Consider the following 19,911-nt stretch of genomic DNA (forward strand, 5'->3'; position numbering starts at 1 on the left):
CGCCTAGCTCTGTGCCTGTTACATAATAGGAGATTAATAAATCCTTGTGAATACAGTGGAAAGGGGCTCCCAGCTTCAATTCCAGGTACTACTTCTTTTAACTGTGGAAAAATGACTTAATCCTTGAGAACCTCAGTCTCTTTAGCTGTACAATGAGGGATTTGGAATACATGACTTTTTAGGGTCCCTTCCAACTTTACGAACATAATACTTTTAGTACCAAATTTTTTGCTAACCAGGTGCTAGCTAGTTAATTTTCAAAACTAAGTTCCATTACAGAAATAGTACTCGCTGCTCTTAGTAATTTTGGCTGCTGGGGAAAGGGAAGAGAAAGAAAAACTGATGTTTAAGAAAATAATTTTTTTAATACAGGCTTACATGCAGGGTGTGCTGGTAAATGTTTAATAACTGCTTCTCCCTTACAAAAATGTGCTTAAGAGGCACTTTTAAGTTTATTGTTGTTTAGCTGAATCCAACTCTTTGAGACCTCATTTGGGGTTTGCTTGGCAGAGATACTGGAGTATATTTCTTTTCTTTCTCCAGGTCATTTTACAGAGGAGGAAACTGAGGCAAATAGGGTTAAGGGACTTGCCTAGGGACTGTATCATTAACATTTTTTCTCTATCACTTTCTTAAATCTACAAAACTAAAACTAAAACTTTCTTAAATCAACAAAACTAGCCCTAATTTGTAGCCTTTCTCAATTTCCAAGGTCTGAATACTTAAAGTGAAAATTTAACAACAAAAATGTACCTAAGACACGCTTTTAAGTTAAATCTGTATTATTAACATTTTCTCTATCACTTTAAGTCTAGATAATCAGCAGAACTATCCATGGAGCCCTGATTTCCAAGGTCTACATACTTATACTTAACAATAGGCTCTCCGGAGCATGTGTGAGCTAGCTCCAGCACCCTTGCTTGCATGTGACAACAAACATACGGGGAAAAAAACCGTTATCAGATCCCAGATAGATACGGGAAGAAGGGCCTCTCTGGGAGTCTAAATGAACTACATTTCCCAGAAATCCGATGGGCGCCCGGAGGGCTTACACTGGCTTACAGTGAGCCAATCTGTGAGACATCATACAAAAGACCAATCACAGGGAAATGGGGGCGGGCCCTTCCTCTTTCAGAGGTTGGCTTGCCATAGATATCCAATAGGACGGGGTTGTGGGGGGAGATACCCGAAGCTCCAGGCACGCAGCGCTCCAGCCTGAGCTCTTGAGCATGGAGTGGAGCGGCGGGAGGAGAGCCTAGAAGCGCTTTCTCCCTCCAGCACGTGGGTGCTGGAGCAGCCCGAGGCGGACCAACCCTAGGGCGGGTCCCCGCCCTCCTTCTCCCTGGCCGCTTTCCCCAGTTTCTCCGGTTATAGGACGTTTGTATCTCGGGCAGCCCGGGGCCTGGTAAGACGTGGCCGAGGCAGGCGAGGGGGCGGGGAGCTCTGCTTCTTTGGCACCGCAGGGCTTTTGAGAAGGGGGATTAAGCCCGCCTTTATGCTTCCTCTCTTCCAGACCCGCCCGTGGTTTGCTGGCGCCAGCATCTGCCCCGGGTCGGGGAGGGTCGTCGCTTCCCGCCCTCCCGCCCTTCTTCGCGTCTGTGCCCGGAGCCTCAGCAGAGCGCGCGTCATGACGCCCACCCTGGAAGAGCTGCAGCCCCCGGGTAATTGCGCGCGAGCCGGCGCCCGCTGCTGTTTGTTGGTGCCCGGAGCCCGTGTTGCGTCATCGCGGTGCTGGGGAACTCTCCCGGGCCGGGTAGAGCGGGCCGCTGCTCCTAGTACTTTTCCGATGACTATTTTTTTAGGGGGGTGGTGTTGTCTAGAGCCTCCTTTTCCTTTGCTCCATTTTTCTTTCTCACTTACCTTCTTGCGCAAACTCTGAAATTTCAGAAAAGTTGGTGGAAGAGAGAGAGCCTGTTCTTCGGGAACACTGAGATTTATTGATAGGGGCACGTGCCGTTCTTTATTCGAACCCAGAGGCAGAAGGAAGATCATTCTGGAATTGTTCCCAGGGAGAGGTACAGGGAGCCAGACCCCCACAGAGTCTGCTAGGTTGAGCAGTTTCTACTTAAGACAGGACACTGTATGAACCTAGGCAAGTCACTTAATCAACCTCAGTTTCCTCATCTGTAAAATGGAGATCATAATATTAATAGCCTTCACAGTTATATAATTCAGTGCTTGGCACATAGTAGGTGCTTAATAAATTTTTGAGTTGCATTGTTGTGAGGATAAAAATGAGATACTGTATATAAAGCGCTTTACAAACCTCAAAGTTTTATTCAGAATGTCCTAAAACTTACTAGTGAGTTTTAAACCTGTTGAAAACAGCCAGGAGACTTGTAATACCCTATATTCAGCCTCATTAAACTTAAGTCTTTGTTATTCTAATCAGGTTGAGCCAAATCTCATTTCCTCCGGGTTTAAATTTCTTCCTCACGTTCTCCAGTAGTCTATAGATTTCTGTTTGGGGAGATTAGCATTTGAAATAGGAGTATGTGGGTGGGGCATGAGATCGAGGTACTGAAGTTATGTAATGAGATTTTAAATGGTTCAAACTGTGGATATTGTACCTGCTTGGAAGGTACTGTGAGTTCTTGTTCATGATTTAAGACGCTACAGAGATCAGGAGAGCTGGAATAGTTTACCTGTCATATCTATGGATGAGGGAAGAATTTAGGACCAAACAAGATTAAAGCATTCCAAAATGGAAAATGGAAAATTTTGATTATATAAAATTAAGTTTTTGCACAAACAAAACCAATGCAATGGAAATCAGCAAAAAACTGGGAAAAATTCTACAGCAGCTATCTCTGATAAAGGTCTCATTTCTCAAATATATAGAGAACTAAGTCAAATTTATGAGAATACAAGTCATTCCCCAATTGATAAATGGTCAAAGGACATGAACAGGCAGCTTTTAAACAATGAAATCAAAGCTATCTATAGTCATGAAAAAATGCTCTAAGTCACTATTGATTAGAGGAATGCAAATTAGAAAACTCTGAGGTACCACCTCATACCTATCAAATTGACTAATGTGACCAGAAAGAGAAATGATAAATGTTGGAGAGGATGTGGGAAAATTGGGACACTAATGCAATCGAATTGTGAACTGATGCAACCATTCTGGAGAGCACTTTGAAACTATGGCTATAAAACTGCGCATACTCATTGATCTAGCAATACCACTATTAGATCTGCATCCCAAAGAGACTGGGAAAAAAAAAAGGGAAAAAAACCTATTTATATAAAAATATTTATAGCAGCTCTTTTTGTGGTGGCTAGGAATTGGAAATCAAAGGGATGCCCATCAATTGGGGAATGGCTAAACAAGCGGTGGTATATGATTGTAATATTGTGCTATAAATTATTGTGCTATAAAAAATGACAAGCCCTTAGCAAGGAAGGCTTTGTTTGCCTCAGTTTTCTTATCTGTAGAATGAGGATAATAACAGCACCTACCTTTTAGGGTTGTTGTAGGGATCAGATAAGATAATATTTGTAAAGCGCTTTGGTAGTGCCTGGCTCATACTTGTTCAGTTGCTTCTAACGCTATGTGACCCCATATACATAGCATGCTGGGCCCTTTTGCCCTCCACTGTCTCTCAACTTTGTCCAAGTTCATACTCTTTGTTTTCATAACACTATCTATCCATCTCTTCTTTTGCCTTCCCCTTTTCCTTTTGCCTCTTGTTTTTCCCAACATCTGGGTCTTTTCCAGTAAGTCCTATCTTCTTGTTACGTGGCCAAAATATCTAAGCTTCAGCTTCAGTATTTGACCTTCGAATGAATAGCCTGAATTCATTTCTTAAATATTGACTGATTTGATCTCTTTGCTGTCTAAAGGCATTGTTATCTCCAGCACCACACTTCAAAAACATTGATTCTCATACATTGGTACTGGATAAACCATGGCTTTGACCATACAGATCTTTTTTGGCACGGTGATATTTCTGCTTTTTAGTATGCTCTCCAGATATGCCATAGCTTCCCTTCCAAGGAACAAGAGTTTTCATTTTATGGTTGCAGTTGTCATGTACAGTGATCTTTGAGCTCAAGAATATAAACTGACACAGCTTTCGTTTTTTTCTCCCTCTATTTGCAAGGGGGTGATGGGGGACTGTTTTCCAACATCAAAGTTTCCTTGGTGTTAAGCTTCGAGCCAGCTTTTGTACTCTCCTCTTTTACCCTTATCCAAGAGGCTTATTAATTCTTCACTTTCTGCCATCAGAGTGGTATCATTTGCACATCTGAGATTGTAGCACATAGTAGGTGCTATATAGATATTCCCTTCTCCTTTCACTTTCCTCTGATGGAATATTGTGTAAAAAGTGTTGTTTAAGTGTCAGTTATTCCTATTAAAGAAAATGTAAACTTGAGAGATTTTTAACAATCCTTATGTTCCCAGCACAGACAGTGCTTAGTGGATTAATAAATGTTTATTGAATTGGATTAAAAGATGGAGTGAAAGAAGTTCATGACGATTAGTTAGTGGTCTGCCTTTCTAGAATTCAGACTCACGCATTTGGTGTCAGAAAAATCTGAGTTAGAATCCTGCCTCAGGATTAACCCCTTTAAGTCCCACTTTCCACATCGGTAAAATGGGGTTCATGTAGCACCTATCTCATAAGGTTGTTGTGAGAATCAAATGAAATAACACGTATGTAAAACACTTTGTAAACCTTAGAGTGCTACATAAATGCTATCTGTTCTTTTAAATAAATGGAGTTGGAGAGATGGTTTTTGAAACCAACGGAGCTGTCATTCAGATGTCTTTATTTATTTATTTTGCTATGTTGCTATAAAAAGGCCCTGCCTTGCCTGGGCCTAGCCAAGCTCAGAGACACTACTCTTCTTTCTGCTCTCATTCCATTATAACATGCCCTCTCAAGGTTTATCCAACTCCTGACTGAGTTAATTTCCAGTTCCTATCCTCTTTCTAGGTGACTAATGAACCTTCAGAGGAGACTCAGAAGGGTCTAATAGGCCAGAAGAGAACCAGACAGAGCAGTGTCACCGAAACCCAAGGAAGAGACAAATGGTCATAAGGAAGGGGGTTTTGGGGGACCGAGTGGTCAGTAGCTAGCCTTTATCTAGGGCTTTTAAGATTTGCAAAGTGCTTTACCATGTTATCAGTGTTGACCCTTGTAGCAACCAGGGAGGTAGGTGCCATTATTATCTCCATTCTCCTGTGGAGGAAACTTGAAGCAGAGAAATTTGATTAGCTCGCCCAGGGTCAAGTACCTAGTAAATGATTGAATCAGGATTTAAACTTAGGGCTTCCTGGCTCTAAGTCCAACAGTAGCCACTGTGCACCACCTTGCTGACATCCCCATGTGAGGAAGAGGACTGAGAACAGGTCATCAGATTTAGCAATAAAGAGGTCATTATTGATCTTAGCTCAGTTTTACTCTGGTGAGGGGAGGCAAGGGTTAGAATTCAGACCATAAGGGGTTGAGAATTCATTGGGAGGTAGGGAAATGGAGGCATTTTTTTTTTGGAGTCTCAGGATCCCAGATTTCTGGCAGTGAGGCCAGTGTCCCTCCTCACACTCAATCCTTCTCCTCCCTTATTTTACTTTACCGTCTAAATTGGGAGGCAGTAGGTGGCCCTATTGGATTAACAACCGAGGGCCTGGAGTCAGAAAGACCTGTTTGGCCTCCGATACTTTTACTAGCATGCCTCAGTTTCCTCAGCTGTAAAATGAAAATCGTAACAGCACCTGCCTGTTGTTAGGATCAAATGAGATAATATTTGTAAAGTGCTTAGCACAGTGCCAGGTACATAGTAGGCACTTAATGCCAATTAGATTTGGAAGGGGCCTTAGCAATCATTTGGTCTACCCTTCTGATCCTCACTTGACAAATGAGGAAAGTGAGGCCTCAAGGCCTTAAGTGATACATTCATAGTAACACAGCTGATTAGTGGCAGAGCCAGAAATAGAAACCTGGTTTCTAGAGTATTCTGCTGCAGGTAAGGATCAGCTTGACCTTCTCAAGGTCTGGGCATTTTTAGTTGACTAGGAAAATTAAAGAGCGTTGTAGGGAAAACAACACTTTTTTTTTTTTAATGGAAAAAATGCCCATGTGAGAATAGGAAAGGTCAAAAGGGAGTCAGATTAGGTACAAACTAGAAAATAGACGGGCCTTCCAGGAAAGCTGGCAGTGTTCTCCAAAGTCAGCAAGTAATCTGATGTCCTATACACACCACAGATTAGAAGACTAGTGAATCTTTGCTTATGGTGCAGAAGATTAAAAAGGACATTTGGAGTTGGAATAATAGTTGCATCTTCTTTCTGAAGAAGTTCTTTAGTTATGTTCTCACTCCCTACTTAAGCAGATTGATGTAAAGGCTTATGCACTGTGTGTTCCAGGCTTAATCAGTAAACTGTGTAGATAGTATGGACAGTACTGATAGAGGACAAAGTGCTGGATTTGGAGCCAGAGGACCTGGGTTTGAATTCTGGCTCTGTCACTTATTAGCTGTGTGATTTTGGGTAATTCCCTTAACCCTTCTGGGCCTCAGTTTCATGATAGGTAACATTTACATAGCACCTACAGTGTTGTGCCAGGTTCCTTGCTATTATCTCATTTTATCCTCACAGTAATCTTGGGCTTCCTTCTCTCTGTCTGTCTGTCTGTCTGTCTCTGGGTGTGTCTCTCTCTGTCTATCTTTCTCTCTCTCTCCCCCCCCCCCCCCAGTCAGTGGAGTGCCCCCTAGAGTTGGCATCAAACAGCCAGACTCCAGGATCACGAAGCCTGACTCTAAAGTTGCCAGAACCACTGACCCCAAGGCTGCCAAGTTTGCTGCCAAAGTCAGTAAGTCTGATCCCAAGGCTACCAAATCTGGTCCCTAACCCAGCAAATCTGACGCCAGGGTCACCAAGTCTGATTCTAAGGCCACAAAGCCCAGTGATTCCAAGGCTGCTAAGCCTGCTGAGTCCAAACCAAAGATGCAGGGGTTAAAGCTGCTAGTCCCAAGCCTTCAAAATAGATGCATCAGGACAGAAGGACTTGTTTAAACCCTAAATTACTGGTTTTTTCCCAGTCAGGGTATGATCATTCTATTCACTGTTTTGTTCAAATAAAGAAAATGGTGAGTCATTAAAAAAAAAATCTTGGGCGGTAGGTGCTGTTATTATCCCCATTTTATAGATGAGGGAACTGAGGCAACCAGAGATTAAGTGACTTGTCCAGATTTGTACAGCTGGTAAGTGTCTGAGGCTGGATTTGAACTCGGGTCTTCCTGATTCCAGGCTCAGTTCTCTATCTGTTAGTGTGATCTAGTGAGCTGCTCCTGTAATGGAAGAGTTGAACTAGAACTGAGGGTTCTTTATAACTCTAAATCTTTGATTCTCTAAATCACTGGTACTTTGGAGCCACAACTTCTGAGGCTTTGGGAGGGAAGAAGTGAAGAGAACCATTGTGAAAACATTAACCAGAACATGTAACTTGTAACATTATAAATAACCTCAAGGCCAAAGGTATGAAGGATTGCTAAGTTGACTTACATACCTAAAGTTTCTAGAGGGTTCCATAAGAACTAGGGACAATAATAATAATCGACATTTATACTGTGCTTTAAGGTTGCTAAATGCTTTCCTTATTGTCTCTTTTGGGCCTTAAACCCTGAGAAAAAAGTACTACAGGTATTCTTATCCCCATTCCACAGATGAGAAAAGTGAGGCCCAGAGTGGTTAAGTGACTTGCTTATGACACAGCTAATAAATGTCAGAGGTGGGATTTGAACCTGTTTTGCTCACTCTCAAGTCCACCACTGTTCATCTTGTGCCCGGCCATATCATTTAATATCCCTCTATTTTAATTTTTTGCATTATGGTCAAAATGAGAACTGTACTGCTATCCTCTTTACCTTTGTGTCATCCTGTGCACCTGGCACTGTTCTTAACCCTTAAGTGATTCTTAAATGTTTTTTATTAAAGTGAATACAGGGAAATAGGTGGAATTCTGTGATATCAATATAACCTGTTAAAACAAAGGCCATCTAGTTTCTACAAAAGGAAATCATTGCTAATTAATCTGTTATTATATAAGATGATGGTGCAGGCCCTCATCATCTCATGCCTGGACTATTAAAAGAGCCTTCTAGTTGACCCCCACATCTTCCCCCACTCAAGTCCATTGTCCTCCACTCAGCTGTCAAAGTGATCTTCCTAAAGTTCAGACCTGGCCATGTAATCCTCTTAATAATCTCCATTGGCTTCCTGTTACCTCCAGGATCACATGTAATATCTTCTCATCAGCATTTAAGCCTTTCATAACCTCTTCCCCCCCATCTTTCCGTTCTTCTTATGCCCCTCCACGTATTGTGTGATAGTGACACTGGCCTCTTTGGTGTTCTAGAACAAGATATTTTTACTCTCCCTTTATACCCTCCTGCCTGGGATGCTTTCTCTCATCTCCACCTTCTGGTTTCTATGGCTTTTTAAAATCCTGCCTTCTACAGGAAGCCCTTTTGGATCTCTCTTAATTCTAGTGCTTTCCCTCTTTTGATTATTTCCAATTTATATCTTGTTTGTACATTATTTTTACATGCCTCCCTCATTGGATTATGAGCTCCTTAAGAGCAGGGACTGTCTTGCCTTTCTTTGTATCCTGGTACTTAGTAGGTGCTTAATAAATTTATTAACAGATTGTCTATTAGAACTCTTTAAGAGTACAATTAATGTTAATCGGGAACCCATAGGTGTAAATAGTTTTGATTTTAGAGTTTTTGACATTTCCACATGTGGGGCGAATCAATTAAACAAATAACCAATTTGATTTTGATTGCTGGGGCAGAATGTTTTGGCTTAGAGACAGACAATAAAAGATGGAGATAAGCAGGTGTATCCCCTTATGGGAAATGTAACCGGTGAAGCCCCATGGGGAGTGGGGCAGGGATGAGCTTTGTTAACTGCCTTTCTAAAAAAAAATTTTTTTCGAATAAGCAGTATGAAAGAGTGACTATCTAAGGAGATCTCCCCAACTTTTAAGATAGCAGTAAACTTTTTTGGGTATTAAAATGCATAGCAAATGGGGAAAACTGCAGTAGTGTCTTGTGAGGGAATTGTAATTATCCATTTGAATATAAACTCATGGGCAAGATAGTGTGGAGCTGATACTGTAATGAAGTGGAAAGAGACCTGGATTTGGATTTGGAGGACCTGTGTTCAGATTTGGGTTCTGCTCTTTACATTTCCCTGGTGACTTTGGAGAAGTCACCGCCACTCTCAGTTTCCCTATGTGGAAAAAAATGGATTGGATTGTTAGCCTAGTTCTCCCTCCCATTGTGTATAGTCAGTGAAAACAAATCTATACATTGGCCACGTATGCAAGTAAGTATATGACTATTCTGTACCTCTAGTTTCTCAGCTGTCTGCCTAAGGGAGGAAATTATGCTTTGTTACAAGTTTTCTGGAGTCTAATTTGTTATTTTTTACATCCTTATCTTAAGTTCTTTGTTTTCTAACTCTAGTAGTTAATTAAACATATTCTAAAATAGTTCTGGAGGAATAATTATGCAAATAAATAAAATTCACATTTCAACAAACATATTAAGCTCTTACTATGAGTAAGACAATGTTCTGTGTAAACAAAGAAGAAAAATGAAAAACAGTCTCTGCCCTCAAAGAGCTTATTCTGTTGGGAAGGATATAAAATACACAGTGCTCTTATAGAGTTGTTTCAGTCCTGTCCAACTCTACGTGACCCCATTTGGGGTTTGCTTGACAAAGATATTGGAGTGGTTTCCTTTTCCAGCTTACTTTACAGATGAAGAAACTGAGGCAAACAGGATTAAGTGACTTGCTCAGGTTCACACAATAGTGTCTGAGGCCATATTTGAACTCAAGTCTTCCTGACACAAAGCCCAGTCCTCTAACCATTCCCTGTGCTGCCCCATATAATGGTCATTAAACACAAAATAACTCCAGGAAACAGAGAGCTCAAAACTATGGGGATTAAAAATGGTTCACGTAGAAGGTTGTATGATTTGAGCTTTTAAATAGGTTGTCTGTTTTTATATATTTTTATTTTTTACTTAACAAACATTTTTAATCACTGCTCTATTAGAGAAAAAGAAACAAATGCTTCCAACAGATATGCATAATCAAACAAAACAAATGCCACGGTTGTCTGTATCCAAACCTATGTGTCATCAGTACCGTGTGTTGGTCTCCTTTTTGTCAGTATTTAGGCTGCCTGCTTCATCATTGGTCCTTTGTTAGTTTTTACATTGATCTGAGTTCTTAATACTTTCTCAGTTGTTTTCCTTTACAGTGTTGTGTAAATTGTTCTCTTCATATAAGCCTTCCAGGCTGTTGCAGTAGTCCAGGTATTAGGTGATGAGGGCATGTACCATGGTGGTGGCAGCAGTGTCAGAGGAGAAGGAGGTGTGTATATGAGAGAAGCTGGGGAAGGTAAAATTGATAGAAATTGATATCTAATTGGATATGGGGAAGTAAAAGTGAGGGAGAACTTGAGACCAACATTTAAGTTTCCTGCCTGGGTGACTGTGAGGATGGTGATATAATGGGGAGGCTGAGGTGGTATTACATCGTTAACCTGAGCTCAGCGAGATCAATTTGACAGCTGAGTAGAGGGTGGTCTGCAGTGTGGAGGTAGGTAGACCAACCAGTAGACTATTGAAATAGACCAGAGGTGAGGGTATGAACCCAGGTGGTAGCAGTATCAGTAGAGAGAAGGAGGCATATGTGAGATATGTTAGGGAGATAAAAATGCCAGGGCTTCATGACAGATGGGATATGGAGAGTTAAAAAAGAATGAGGAGTCAAGGATGACACCAGGGTTTTGAACTTGGATAACTGAGGGTATGGTGGTACTTTTGACAGTAATAAGGAAGTTAGAAAGAGGGGAAGGCTTGAGGGGAAAAGATAATGAGTTCAGTTTTAGATCTGTTGAGTTTAAGATTTTCATGGGACATTTGGTTTGAGACTGATAGTGTGAATGGGTAGTATGGAAATGTGAAACTGGAGGTCAAGAGAAAGGTTAGGGTTGAACAAATAGATCTGAGAATCATCTACGTAGAAAACATAACTGAATCCACGGGAGCTGATGAGATCACCAAGCAAAACACTATAGAAGGGAAAGGGGCTCATGACAGAGTCTTGGGGAACACCCACTGGTAGTGAGCAGACCTGCATTAAGATCCAATAAAGGAGACTGAGAAAGGGCAGCCTGAAAGGTAGGAGGAAAACCAGGAGAGCACAATGTCATGATATATAGAGAAGAGAGAACCAAGGAGAAAAGAGTACTCAGCAGTGTGAAAGGCTGCAGAGAGGTCAGGGATGATTAGGATTGAGAAAAATCCATTAGATTTGGCAATTTTAAGAGCATTGGTAACTTTGGACCGAAGTTTCAGTTGATTGAAGAGATTAGAAGTGAGACAGCAGAGTTAAGAAGAGAGTGAGGAGAAGGCAGTGATTGCAGGCTGCTTCTCAAGGAGTTGAGTCAGGAAAGGGAGAAGAGATAGAGAACAAAAGCTAGCAGCCAGCATGGCACTCAGAGAAGGGAATCGGTCTGTATAGAAGCAATGATTGAATTCATGGGAGCTAATGAAGGTCACCAACTGAGAGAAAATGGAGATAAAAGTGAAAGGGGCCCAGGAGGGAGCCCTGAGGGATGTTCACAGTTAATGGGAGTGTCATGGATGAAGTGCTGGGAACAAGATTCATTGGGTAGTTGTTTATTGCTGTTGTTCATGCTGTCTGTGTGTACTCTATTTCTTGGACAGTGAAACTGTCTAGTCAAGGGGTATTAATTTGTATTGATGGCTAAATCCTGAGTATTTGGGGACTGACAGTACAAAGGCTTGGGAGTATAGAACCTCCTGCTTGCCTTTTTTGTCATTCCTTTGCATAGACAGCCTTACTGGCTGGCTCTTTCAGTGCTTTGTGATCTGTTGAACAGGTAGATAAAACAACTTTTTTAGCTAAAAATGTATTAGGATGCAATTTATCATTATTACTATTAATGAAACAATTGCTTTGCATTAATGGTGTATTATAGATACTTTTGCTAATCCTGCCTTCTATTTTATTTGGGATTTTTAATTGTACAATAGAAGTGGGGAGCAGAGGGTACTTCTAAGCCTAATGTAGGGGAACTACATAGGAACTAATGTCCGTCAGTAATATTCTAGGAAACTGACGTGACCGTGAAGCTTCTTACTTGCTATTTTGCCTTGAAAACTCTGCCCATTTGACTTTGCTCTGACATGGGGACAAAAATAGCTTCTAGGAGCATTATGTAAGAGCCTAGCTAGTGATTATTGTACCATTCAAAATGTTTATTGTGGTTAGACATTGTTATAATTTTACTAAGCATTTTTATAAAGCATATCATTGTTCATCTTTTTTGATGCAGTATAGCTATGGCTTATAGCATCTGTGAACTTAATTCTTTGATGGTTTTCTACTATAAGCTAACCTCCCCAACTTTTTGGAGAGAGCATACCTTTATTTTTGAAAACGAATTGTTTGATTTTAATTATCTTTTTTTTTTTAAGCAGGAAAAAAAATCCCAAAGAATGATATTGAAGCCATTTTGCAGGAGAAGATCATGGTATTGGATGGCGGTATGGGGACCATGATCCAACGGTATACTCTGAGTGAAGAGGACTTCAAAGGACAAGACCTGAAAAACCATGCCAAGCCTTTGAAAGGCAACAACGACCTCTTAAGTATAACTCGACCTGATATCATTTGCAAGATCCATAAGGTATTGTACAATACAGTTTAGCATCCGATATTTTTTAAATAGTCTCATTCTCTTCAGAGTATTGTAATAGGCGCTGGGGGAAAAAATGGAAATAAGATATGGTCCCTGCCTTTTGGGAACTTATGGTCTAGTAGGTCATTAAGAATATTTCATGGATAGCCAATCTGTACAATATTATACATGTGTATTAGGGAATTATCAAAGTTATATATGAAGTTTATTACTAACTAGAGGATCAGGGGTGACTTTCTGTAGGAGGAGTCATTTAAATTGGGCTTATAAGGATATTTCGAAATCCACAGAGAAAAAGGAGAGGCATTCCAAGCAGAGGGAATAATCTGAACAAAGACATGGAGGTCTTTGTGTATGCATTGTGCATTCAGAGGGGCAGAGAATAGTCCAAATTGGCTGGAGTGTAGAGTAGATGGAGGAGAGTGATAACAAATCAAGTTGCCTAAGGTGGGGGTGACCCCAGGTCTTGGAAGCTCTGTAGTCCCTAGTAGATGAATTTGAACTTTACTTGGGAAGCAATAGGGAGCCATTAAAAGTTTTTGAGCAGAGGGCTAGCTGACTGACTGATCAGGTCTGTGCACAAGGAAGATTATCCTGGTAGTAGCATGAAGGATAGAGGGTGGGAGTGGGGAAAAAAACTATCATGAAGCAATAAATAAAGGCCTACCCTCAGATGGTTGTCATGGAAAGAGAATCAAGGGGATGGATTTGATAGATTTTGTAGCGATGGAATTGATGGGTTATGGTCACTGTAGCTGCAAGGTACTTTGTGTTCATTCTGTTATTGAGTATCTGTATTACTCGGAGTCATATATCCTAAACCATGAAGGCATATAAGAAGGTAGGATCCTTGCCTACATGGAACCCCTGGAGAATAAAAGCCAGTTCCTAGAAATCATATAAAATTTGTCTCAACAGGTTGGTTCTAGGCATTTTATATTTTTTATTTCATTATTATTTTTAAAAACGGTATGATTTGGAGGTTGTATAAGACATTTTGTTGACTCAGAGGACTAGAAGGGACTCTTCGGTCATTAACTGTATCCTTGTACCTTTGGCCATAATTCAGAGGGACTGGTAGAGTGGAAACAATATTTATTCTCAGAGTGAGACAGTTTTTCTTTTAGAGAAGAGCTATGTTATTGCTCAGCTAAGGAGAAAGGTCCCTTGGACACAGAATAATTCTTAGCCTTTGTCTTCATGAAGATAATTCAGCAATGGGGTGATATCTGCAGGGACTAAGGGGATAGGTTGTAGGGGTGGCTTTGTACTCGTAGAATGTAAAAGGGCCTTTAGGTGTAGGAAGAGCAAGAAAGTAGGAACACATTTCTCTTCATTAGTCCTCATTTAGAATGGGAACATAGACTCCAGTGGAATTCAGCAAATACTTTTTAAATGCCTCCTCGTACATGGTCCCTTGAAAAAGCCTTTTCCTTCTCAGGAAAAGCAGAGGCTAAATAATTAGTTCTTTCTCTGAAATTTTAGAATATTCAATAAAACCTTGTTATAAATTAATGAATGAAAACACATGAGGATATCATGGATTTGTGGATAGGTGAATATAAGAATGTAAGCTTTTTTGTAGACAAAGACTGTCTCACATTTGTATTTGTGTTCTTACTTATCTGGAGTAATGCCTGGTATATCATAGGATCCTAGACAGTAAGCACTTAACAACAACAATAACAATACTATTTATATAGTACTTTAAGGTTTGTAATGCACTTTAGACACATAGACACACAGGGATTATGTATACACACATGTGTGTACATCTGTTTTTCAGTCAGTTGGTATTCATTCAGCACCTACTATGTGCCAGGCACTGTGCTAAGGGCTGGGGATACAAAAAGAGGCAAAAGACAGCCCCTGCCCTCAAGGAGCTTGTAATATAATGGAGGAGATAACATGAAAACAAATGTATACAAAGCAAACTGCACAGGTTAAATAGGAAATCATTAATAGCGAGAAGGCACTGGAATTTGAGAAGATTTGGGGAAGGCTTCCTGAGAAGCTGGGATTTTAAGTGAGACTTAAAGGAAACCAGGAAGGTCAGTAGTTTGAGTGGAGGAGGGAGAGCATTTCAGGTATCCAGAGAGAATGTCTCCCAGAGCTTAGAGATGGAGTGTCTTGTTTATGGAACAGCCAGGAGGTTAGTGCACTGGATCATTAGAGAGTTAAGGTGTAAAAAAAGCTGGAAAGGTAGGATTGGGAGGCCAGGAAGACAAGGTTATGAAGGGCTCTGAGTGCTGAACAGAGGATTTCGTATTTGATCCTGAGGGTACTAGGAAGCCACTGGAGTTTATCTGTATCTGTGTCTGTGTATGTGTTATGTAGGGCTGATGAAAGTCTTTGGCTTATAGTAGTGGGGTGATGGCAAGGCTCAGGGGTCCTTAGAGACTTGCATTGCCAGGGCAGATGGTAAGGCCCAGAGGACCTCAGGATGTAGGAGCAGAGCAGATCCTAAGGCCTGGTAGTCCTTTATCTCTTCTGTGCTGTGGGCTCGGCTGGTGTCTGAGGGGCTGGGGAAGGCAAGGGGAAAAGGCACTTTACTAGTGGTTCCTCTCCTACCTTCCCTTATATGCTATGCTGCTTTCCTAAACTGTACTAGGGAAAAGTAAGTATGGTGAATTTAAGCATATCTAAAAAATGTTTTATTTCAGAAGTAAATAAAATGTTCCATCTTTATGCTGTAGAAACAGTATTGTGTTATCAGACGAAGAAATGACAGTCTGTAATAATATGCATATTATTTTTTTCCTGCACCAGTGATATTAGGAGTACATATAGAAAGATCCCAATGAGGAAATTTCCTTTCAAAGACTAGCTGTGTAACCCTGGGCAAGCTGCTCAACCTGCCTGCATCAGTTTCCCCAGCTGCAAAATGAAGATACTAATATTACCTACCTTGCGGGGCTCTTGTGAGGTTCAGATGAGAAAATATTTGTAAAGCACTTAGCACAGTACCTAGCACATAGTAGGTGTTTAACAAAAGTTTATTTCACTTAAATGCTTATTCTTTTACCAGTACAGATATGTACTTGCTCTGCAAATTGTAATAGTCTTAGAGGGTTGCCTGGTAGCACTGAAAGATTATGTGACTTGCCCATGGTCACACAACTAGTATTTGTTAGGGGCAGAGCTTGAATTCCAGTTTTCCTGATTCCTAGTTATGTTCTATATCTATTGTGCTATCCTGCCTGTTATTATGCACGTAGTAGGTAACTAATGTCAATGAAATGTGAACATTAACCTTATTTACTACCTCTTAGAAATAAATAATTTTTAACATTGAGAGCTGAGGTGTCAAACATGCAACCCATGGCCCACACTCCCAAATCAGATTAAAATGTAATTGGGAAATAGTTAACAAAAGAAATAAAAATGTAATACAATATAGATGACATTACATTTGAAAACTAAGTCACTGGGTGACCTGCAAGGATCCTTATATATGGATCAGTGGCCCCCCTTTTGAGTTTGACACCACTGATTTGGAGGCCCTCCAGTCTATAATCAATCAACAAATATTTGTTAAGTCCCTACTAGGACTCTCAGTGTGCTCAACACTGGAGATACATGTACTGAGAATTGAATAATGTCTGTTCTCAAGGAGCTTACATTCTAGTGGGAGATAAAACAAGCACATATAAAAATACATGCAGTGTAAATATAGTGAATCAATACAAATATGTCCAAAGTAGTTAAATAAAGGAAGGGGATTATGTGCTATAAGGAAGGGCACCAGCAGATGGGGAGATCAGGAAAGGCTTCGTGAAAATGGTGGAGGGGAGGAGGAAGGAGGGCATTCCAGTTATGTGGGGTAGCAAAGTCTATACATTAGGTTAAAACCTCCAGTTTTCCTTATCCCTTGAAAGAAGGCTCAGATATGGACTTGTTTTGTGGTTAGTGACATGATCTTCAGTTGTGTTTTTTCATGCTAAATAAACGCACAAGCAAGATTGTAGGGGAGATTCACATGAAGGCAGCCATGTGTTGGACTAAAATAATGTTTCATGGACAAAGTTTCTTTAGGTTATATCTTCTAGTAGTGACTGTGAGCCAGATTCAGTAGTAAGCAATTTTTTAAAAAAGATTGTCTGATTTGGATTCCTGGGTAGTTATTTTCTTTAAATTTGAAGTTTTAGCTATTTCCTCATCAGAAAAATCAGGCTTATGTTTTCATGGGAAGAGGTGTGTGTGCTCCCAAGGTACAGTATGTGAAGAGGGGAGAATGAGTTAAAAAACAGCAAATGAGGACAATAACTAATACCTTCTCCAAAAATGTGGTTTGGAAGTTAGGGGATGGACTAGAGCCTGTTGTTAACATAATAACTACCATTTATGTGGGTTTCTAAGTGCTTTACATATGTTACATTTAATCTTTGCAGCAACTCTGTGAGGTAGGTACTAAAATTATTCCAATTTTCTAGATGAGAAAACTGAAGTTGAAAAGTTAAGTGACTTGCCCAAGATCATACAGCTAGTAATTGGCTGAGGCAGGATTTGAACCCTGGAAATGACCAGTATAATTCCACCCTACCCCCAATATCTCCACAACAGAAGAAGACTCCAAGTCTAATATTCTATCTACCATGCCATCTAGCTGCCTAAACATTCAGTTATTTAGTATGTGGTGGGTGTGGATTGTTGATCTATTAAGGTTAATCCTTCAGGAAGGATTAAAATATATTCTGAAATGCATACATGGGGGGACTCAGCATTGGTAAGACACTGTGCCTGGCACAGTATCCCCAGCACCTAGTATAGGGACTTGCATTTGATAGGTCCTTAATGGCTATTGACTTGAATTTGAGGTTGGTTGGTTTGGTTTTTTTCCCTGCCCCTTAGAAATGATGATGGGATCGATACGTTCTGGGTATGTACCCAGAATCTCTTGACCAGTCTGACCAGTGGCCCACAGTGGTGAGACAGCTGCTTGGGGGTTTAGGACAAGAGCCAACTTCCGTGAAGCTCTGAGCCTCAGGGACCCCAGTGACATATCTTATCGTGTCATATGCTGAGCTTGTCCTTTGCGCGCTTAGAAAGCAAAAAGCCCTAGGCATTTGCAGGCAGCTGTCAGCTTCAGTCAGTGCCCGTGGCTTTTTTTCCCTTTGGCTTTTGTGGTCTAATGGGCATGAACAGCAAGGCCCGAGGTCTATAGAAGTTGAAAGAACCTTCCTCCATTGAACAGAATTTAAGGAGATCAGTAATTTTGTCATCCCCAGAAGAGTAGCATTCTGCTTTTTAAAAATAACACTTGAAATCTTAGTTTAAAATTTTTTATCACCTTAATTTCCAGATTATTTTCCCCCCCCTACCTGGGACAGCACAGAATGAAAAATGAAAGAAAAATCTATAGTGCTTTTAAAAGTACTTTATTATATACATTGTAGGTCTGTTCCTGTAACTCCCCCTCTTCCCTTCCCAATTCAGTAAGCCCCAGGGCTGCTGTTATCTCTAGGATCAGATATAAAATCTGGCATTTCAAGCTTTTTGTGATGACCTGGGCCCCTTCCTACCTTTCTGGTCTTCTTTCATTGTACTCCCCATCCATGCACTCCAGGCTCTGGCTACGCTGGCTTACTTGCTATTCCTTACACATAACATTTCATCTCTCTGCATTTGCAATGGCCGTGCCCCCATCCCTGGAATGCTCTTCCCTCCTCCCCACGTCTGCCTGTTAGGTTCCTTGGCTCACTTCACACTAGGCTCAAATCCCACCTTCTGCAGAGGCTTTCCCTAGTCCTCTTAAGTGTCAGTACTTTCCTATTTGAAATTTCCCCTTGATTTGTCTATACCTAGTTATTGACATATTCTCTCATTTATTAGAGTGGGAGCTCTTTTACCTTCCCTTTTATCCCCCACCCCAGCATTTAGCATAGTGTCTAGCACATAGTAAATGCTTAATAAATGTTTTTTGATGAATTTGACTGATTTAGATATAGTCGTTACGTAGGGTACTGGGAACATTGAGGGTTCAGCTCCAGAATTTGAGACTGTCAGAACAAGTCAACCTTTGAAATGGCAGCTAAGAAGATTAATGAATGGGATTAGCCAATTGTAGAAGGTACTCGCCTAGAAATGAGACACTGGTGGCTCCTGGGAACTCTCTCAGCGATACCCTGACCTAAAGAGCAAATAAAGTAAAATAAACAGTGAGCTTTATTCCCTTGTAATGTTGCTTTTGAATGACTGACAAGCTTGACTGACTCAGTCTTGACCAGTCTACAGAATACCATAAAGACGAACAGGGCGTTTCCCAAGATTTCAGAACAAGGATGATGGGGATTATAACTGGTTGTAAAGAAAGTTGTATTGTTCAACATAGAGAAACAGGCAGCTTAGCAGAGGACAAGCTGTGTGCGACTTGGAGTCAAGAGACCTGAGAGTTCTCCTCCTAACTCTTAAGCCCATGAGCTCTGTCACTGAGGAGCCATCACTTAACTGTTCAGAGCCTCAGTTTTCCCTTCTATTAAAAAAAAAACAACTTGTTTTTTTTGTCCCCTAGTTTTCACATTTAATGCTCTAAGTGGGCTATTGCAGTGTGTGTGTGTGTGTGTGTGTGTGTGTGTGTGTGTGTGTGTGTGTGTAGTGATCAGTAAGTGAAATCTCACCCTCCTTCACTTTGTGCTCAATGCTCTTCAGGAGTTGATGGGGCAGCAAGCTGGGCAGGTAGGCCATCTTAGAGGCAGGTAAATAAAGGCCACTATCCTTGGATTGGGTTAATGTGAGGAAAGTGCTTTGTAAACCATGAGGCATTTTAGATAGAAACCATAAAGGGCAGAGGCAGCATGGCGTAATGTGTTTGGAGTCACAAAGACCTGAGTTCAAGTATCACCTCTAACTAATATTGCCTTTGTGTCCCTGAGCAAGTCACTTAAGTTTAAGTCACTTTAAGAAAGTCAGTTTCCTCATCTGTAAAATAGGGATGATGATAATAGTGTTACCTCACAGGGTTGTTGTGAGGATCAAATGAAATACTGTTGTAAAGGACTTTGCAAACCTTAAAGCACTACATAGTTGTTGTTATTATTATTATTATTATTATTATTATTATTATTATTGGGATGATGATGATGAGACATTGATGACTTTGTGGGAATGCTTTAAATAAAACCCCTGGTGGACAGAAGTGTCACTGTTACCTTTTCTGAAT

At 40.7% G+C, this 19,911-nt stretch overlaps 1 protein-coding gene across 3 annotated transcripts in view; it reads left to right on the top strand.

Annotated features, from left to right (window-relative positions):
* The first annotated feature begins 1,588 nt into the window (after positions 1 to 1,588).
* The window catches only part of LOC114049743 (methionine synthase), a 134,202-nt gene continuing 115,879 nt past the window's right edge, over positions 1,589 to 19,911 (top strand). For 2 of the 3 annotated variants that reach the window (XM_027871133.1, XM_027871135.1), the window contains exons 1-2: positions 1,610 to 1,661; positions 12,529 to 12,740. In XM_027871133.1, coding sequence (XP_027726934.1) covers positions 1,628 to 1,661; positions 12,529 to 12,740 — 246 coding nt within the window. In that variant the 5' untranslated portion in view covers positions 1,610 to 1,627. Of the gene's footprint in view, positions 1,662 to 12,528; positions 12,741 to 19,911 lie in introns of all 3 variants that reach the window. The other variant, XM_027871134.1, reaches the window with a different exon arrangement.

The sequence above is a fragment of the Vombatus ursinus genome, unplaced genomic scaffold, assembly GCF_900497805.2.
Source record: "Vombatus ursinus unplaced genomic scaffold, bare-nosed wombat genome assembly UNPS02014798.1, whole genome shotgun sequence".
NCBI lineage: Eukaryota > Metazoa > Chordata > Mammalia > Diprotodontia > Vombatidae > Vombatus > Vombatus ursinus.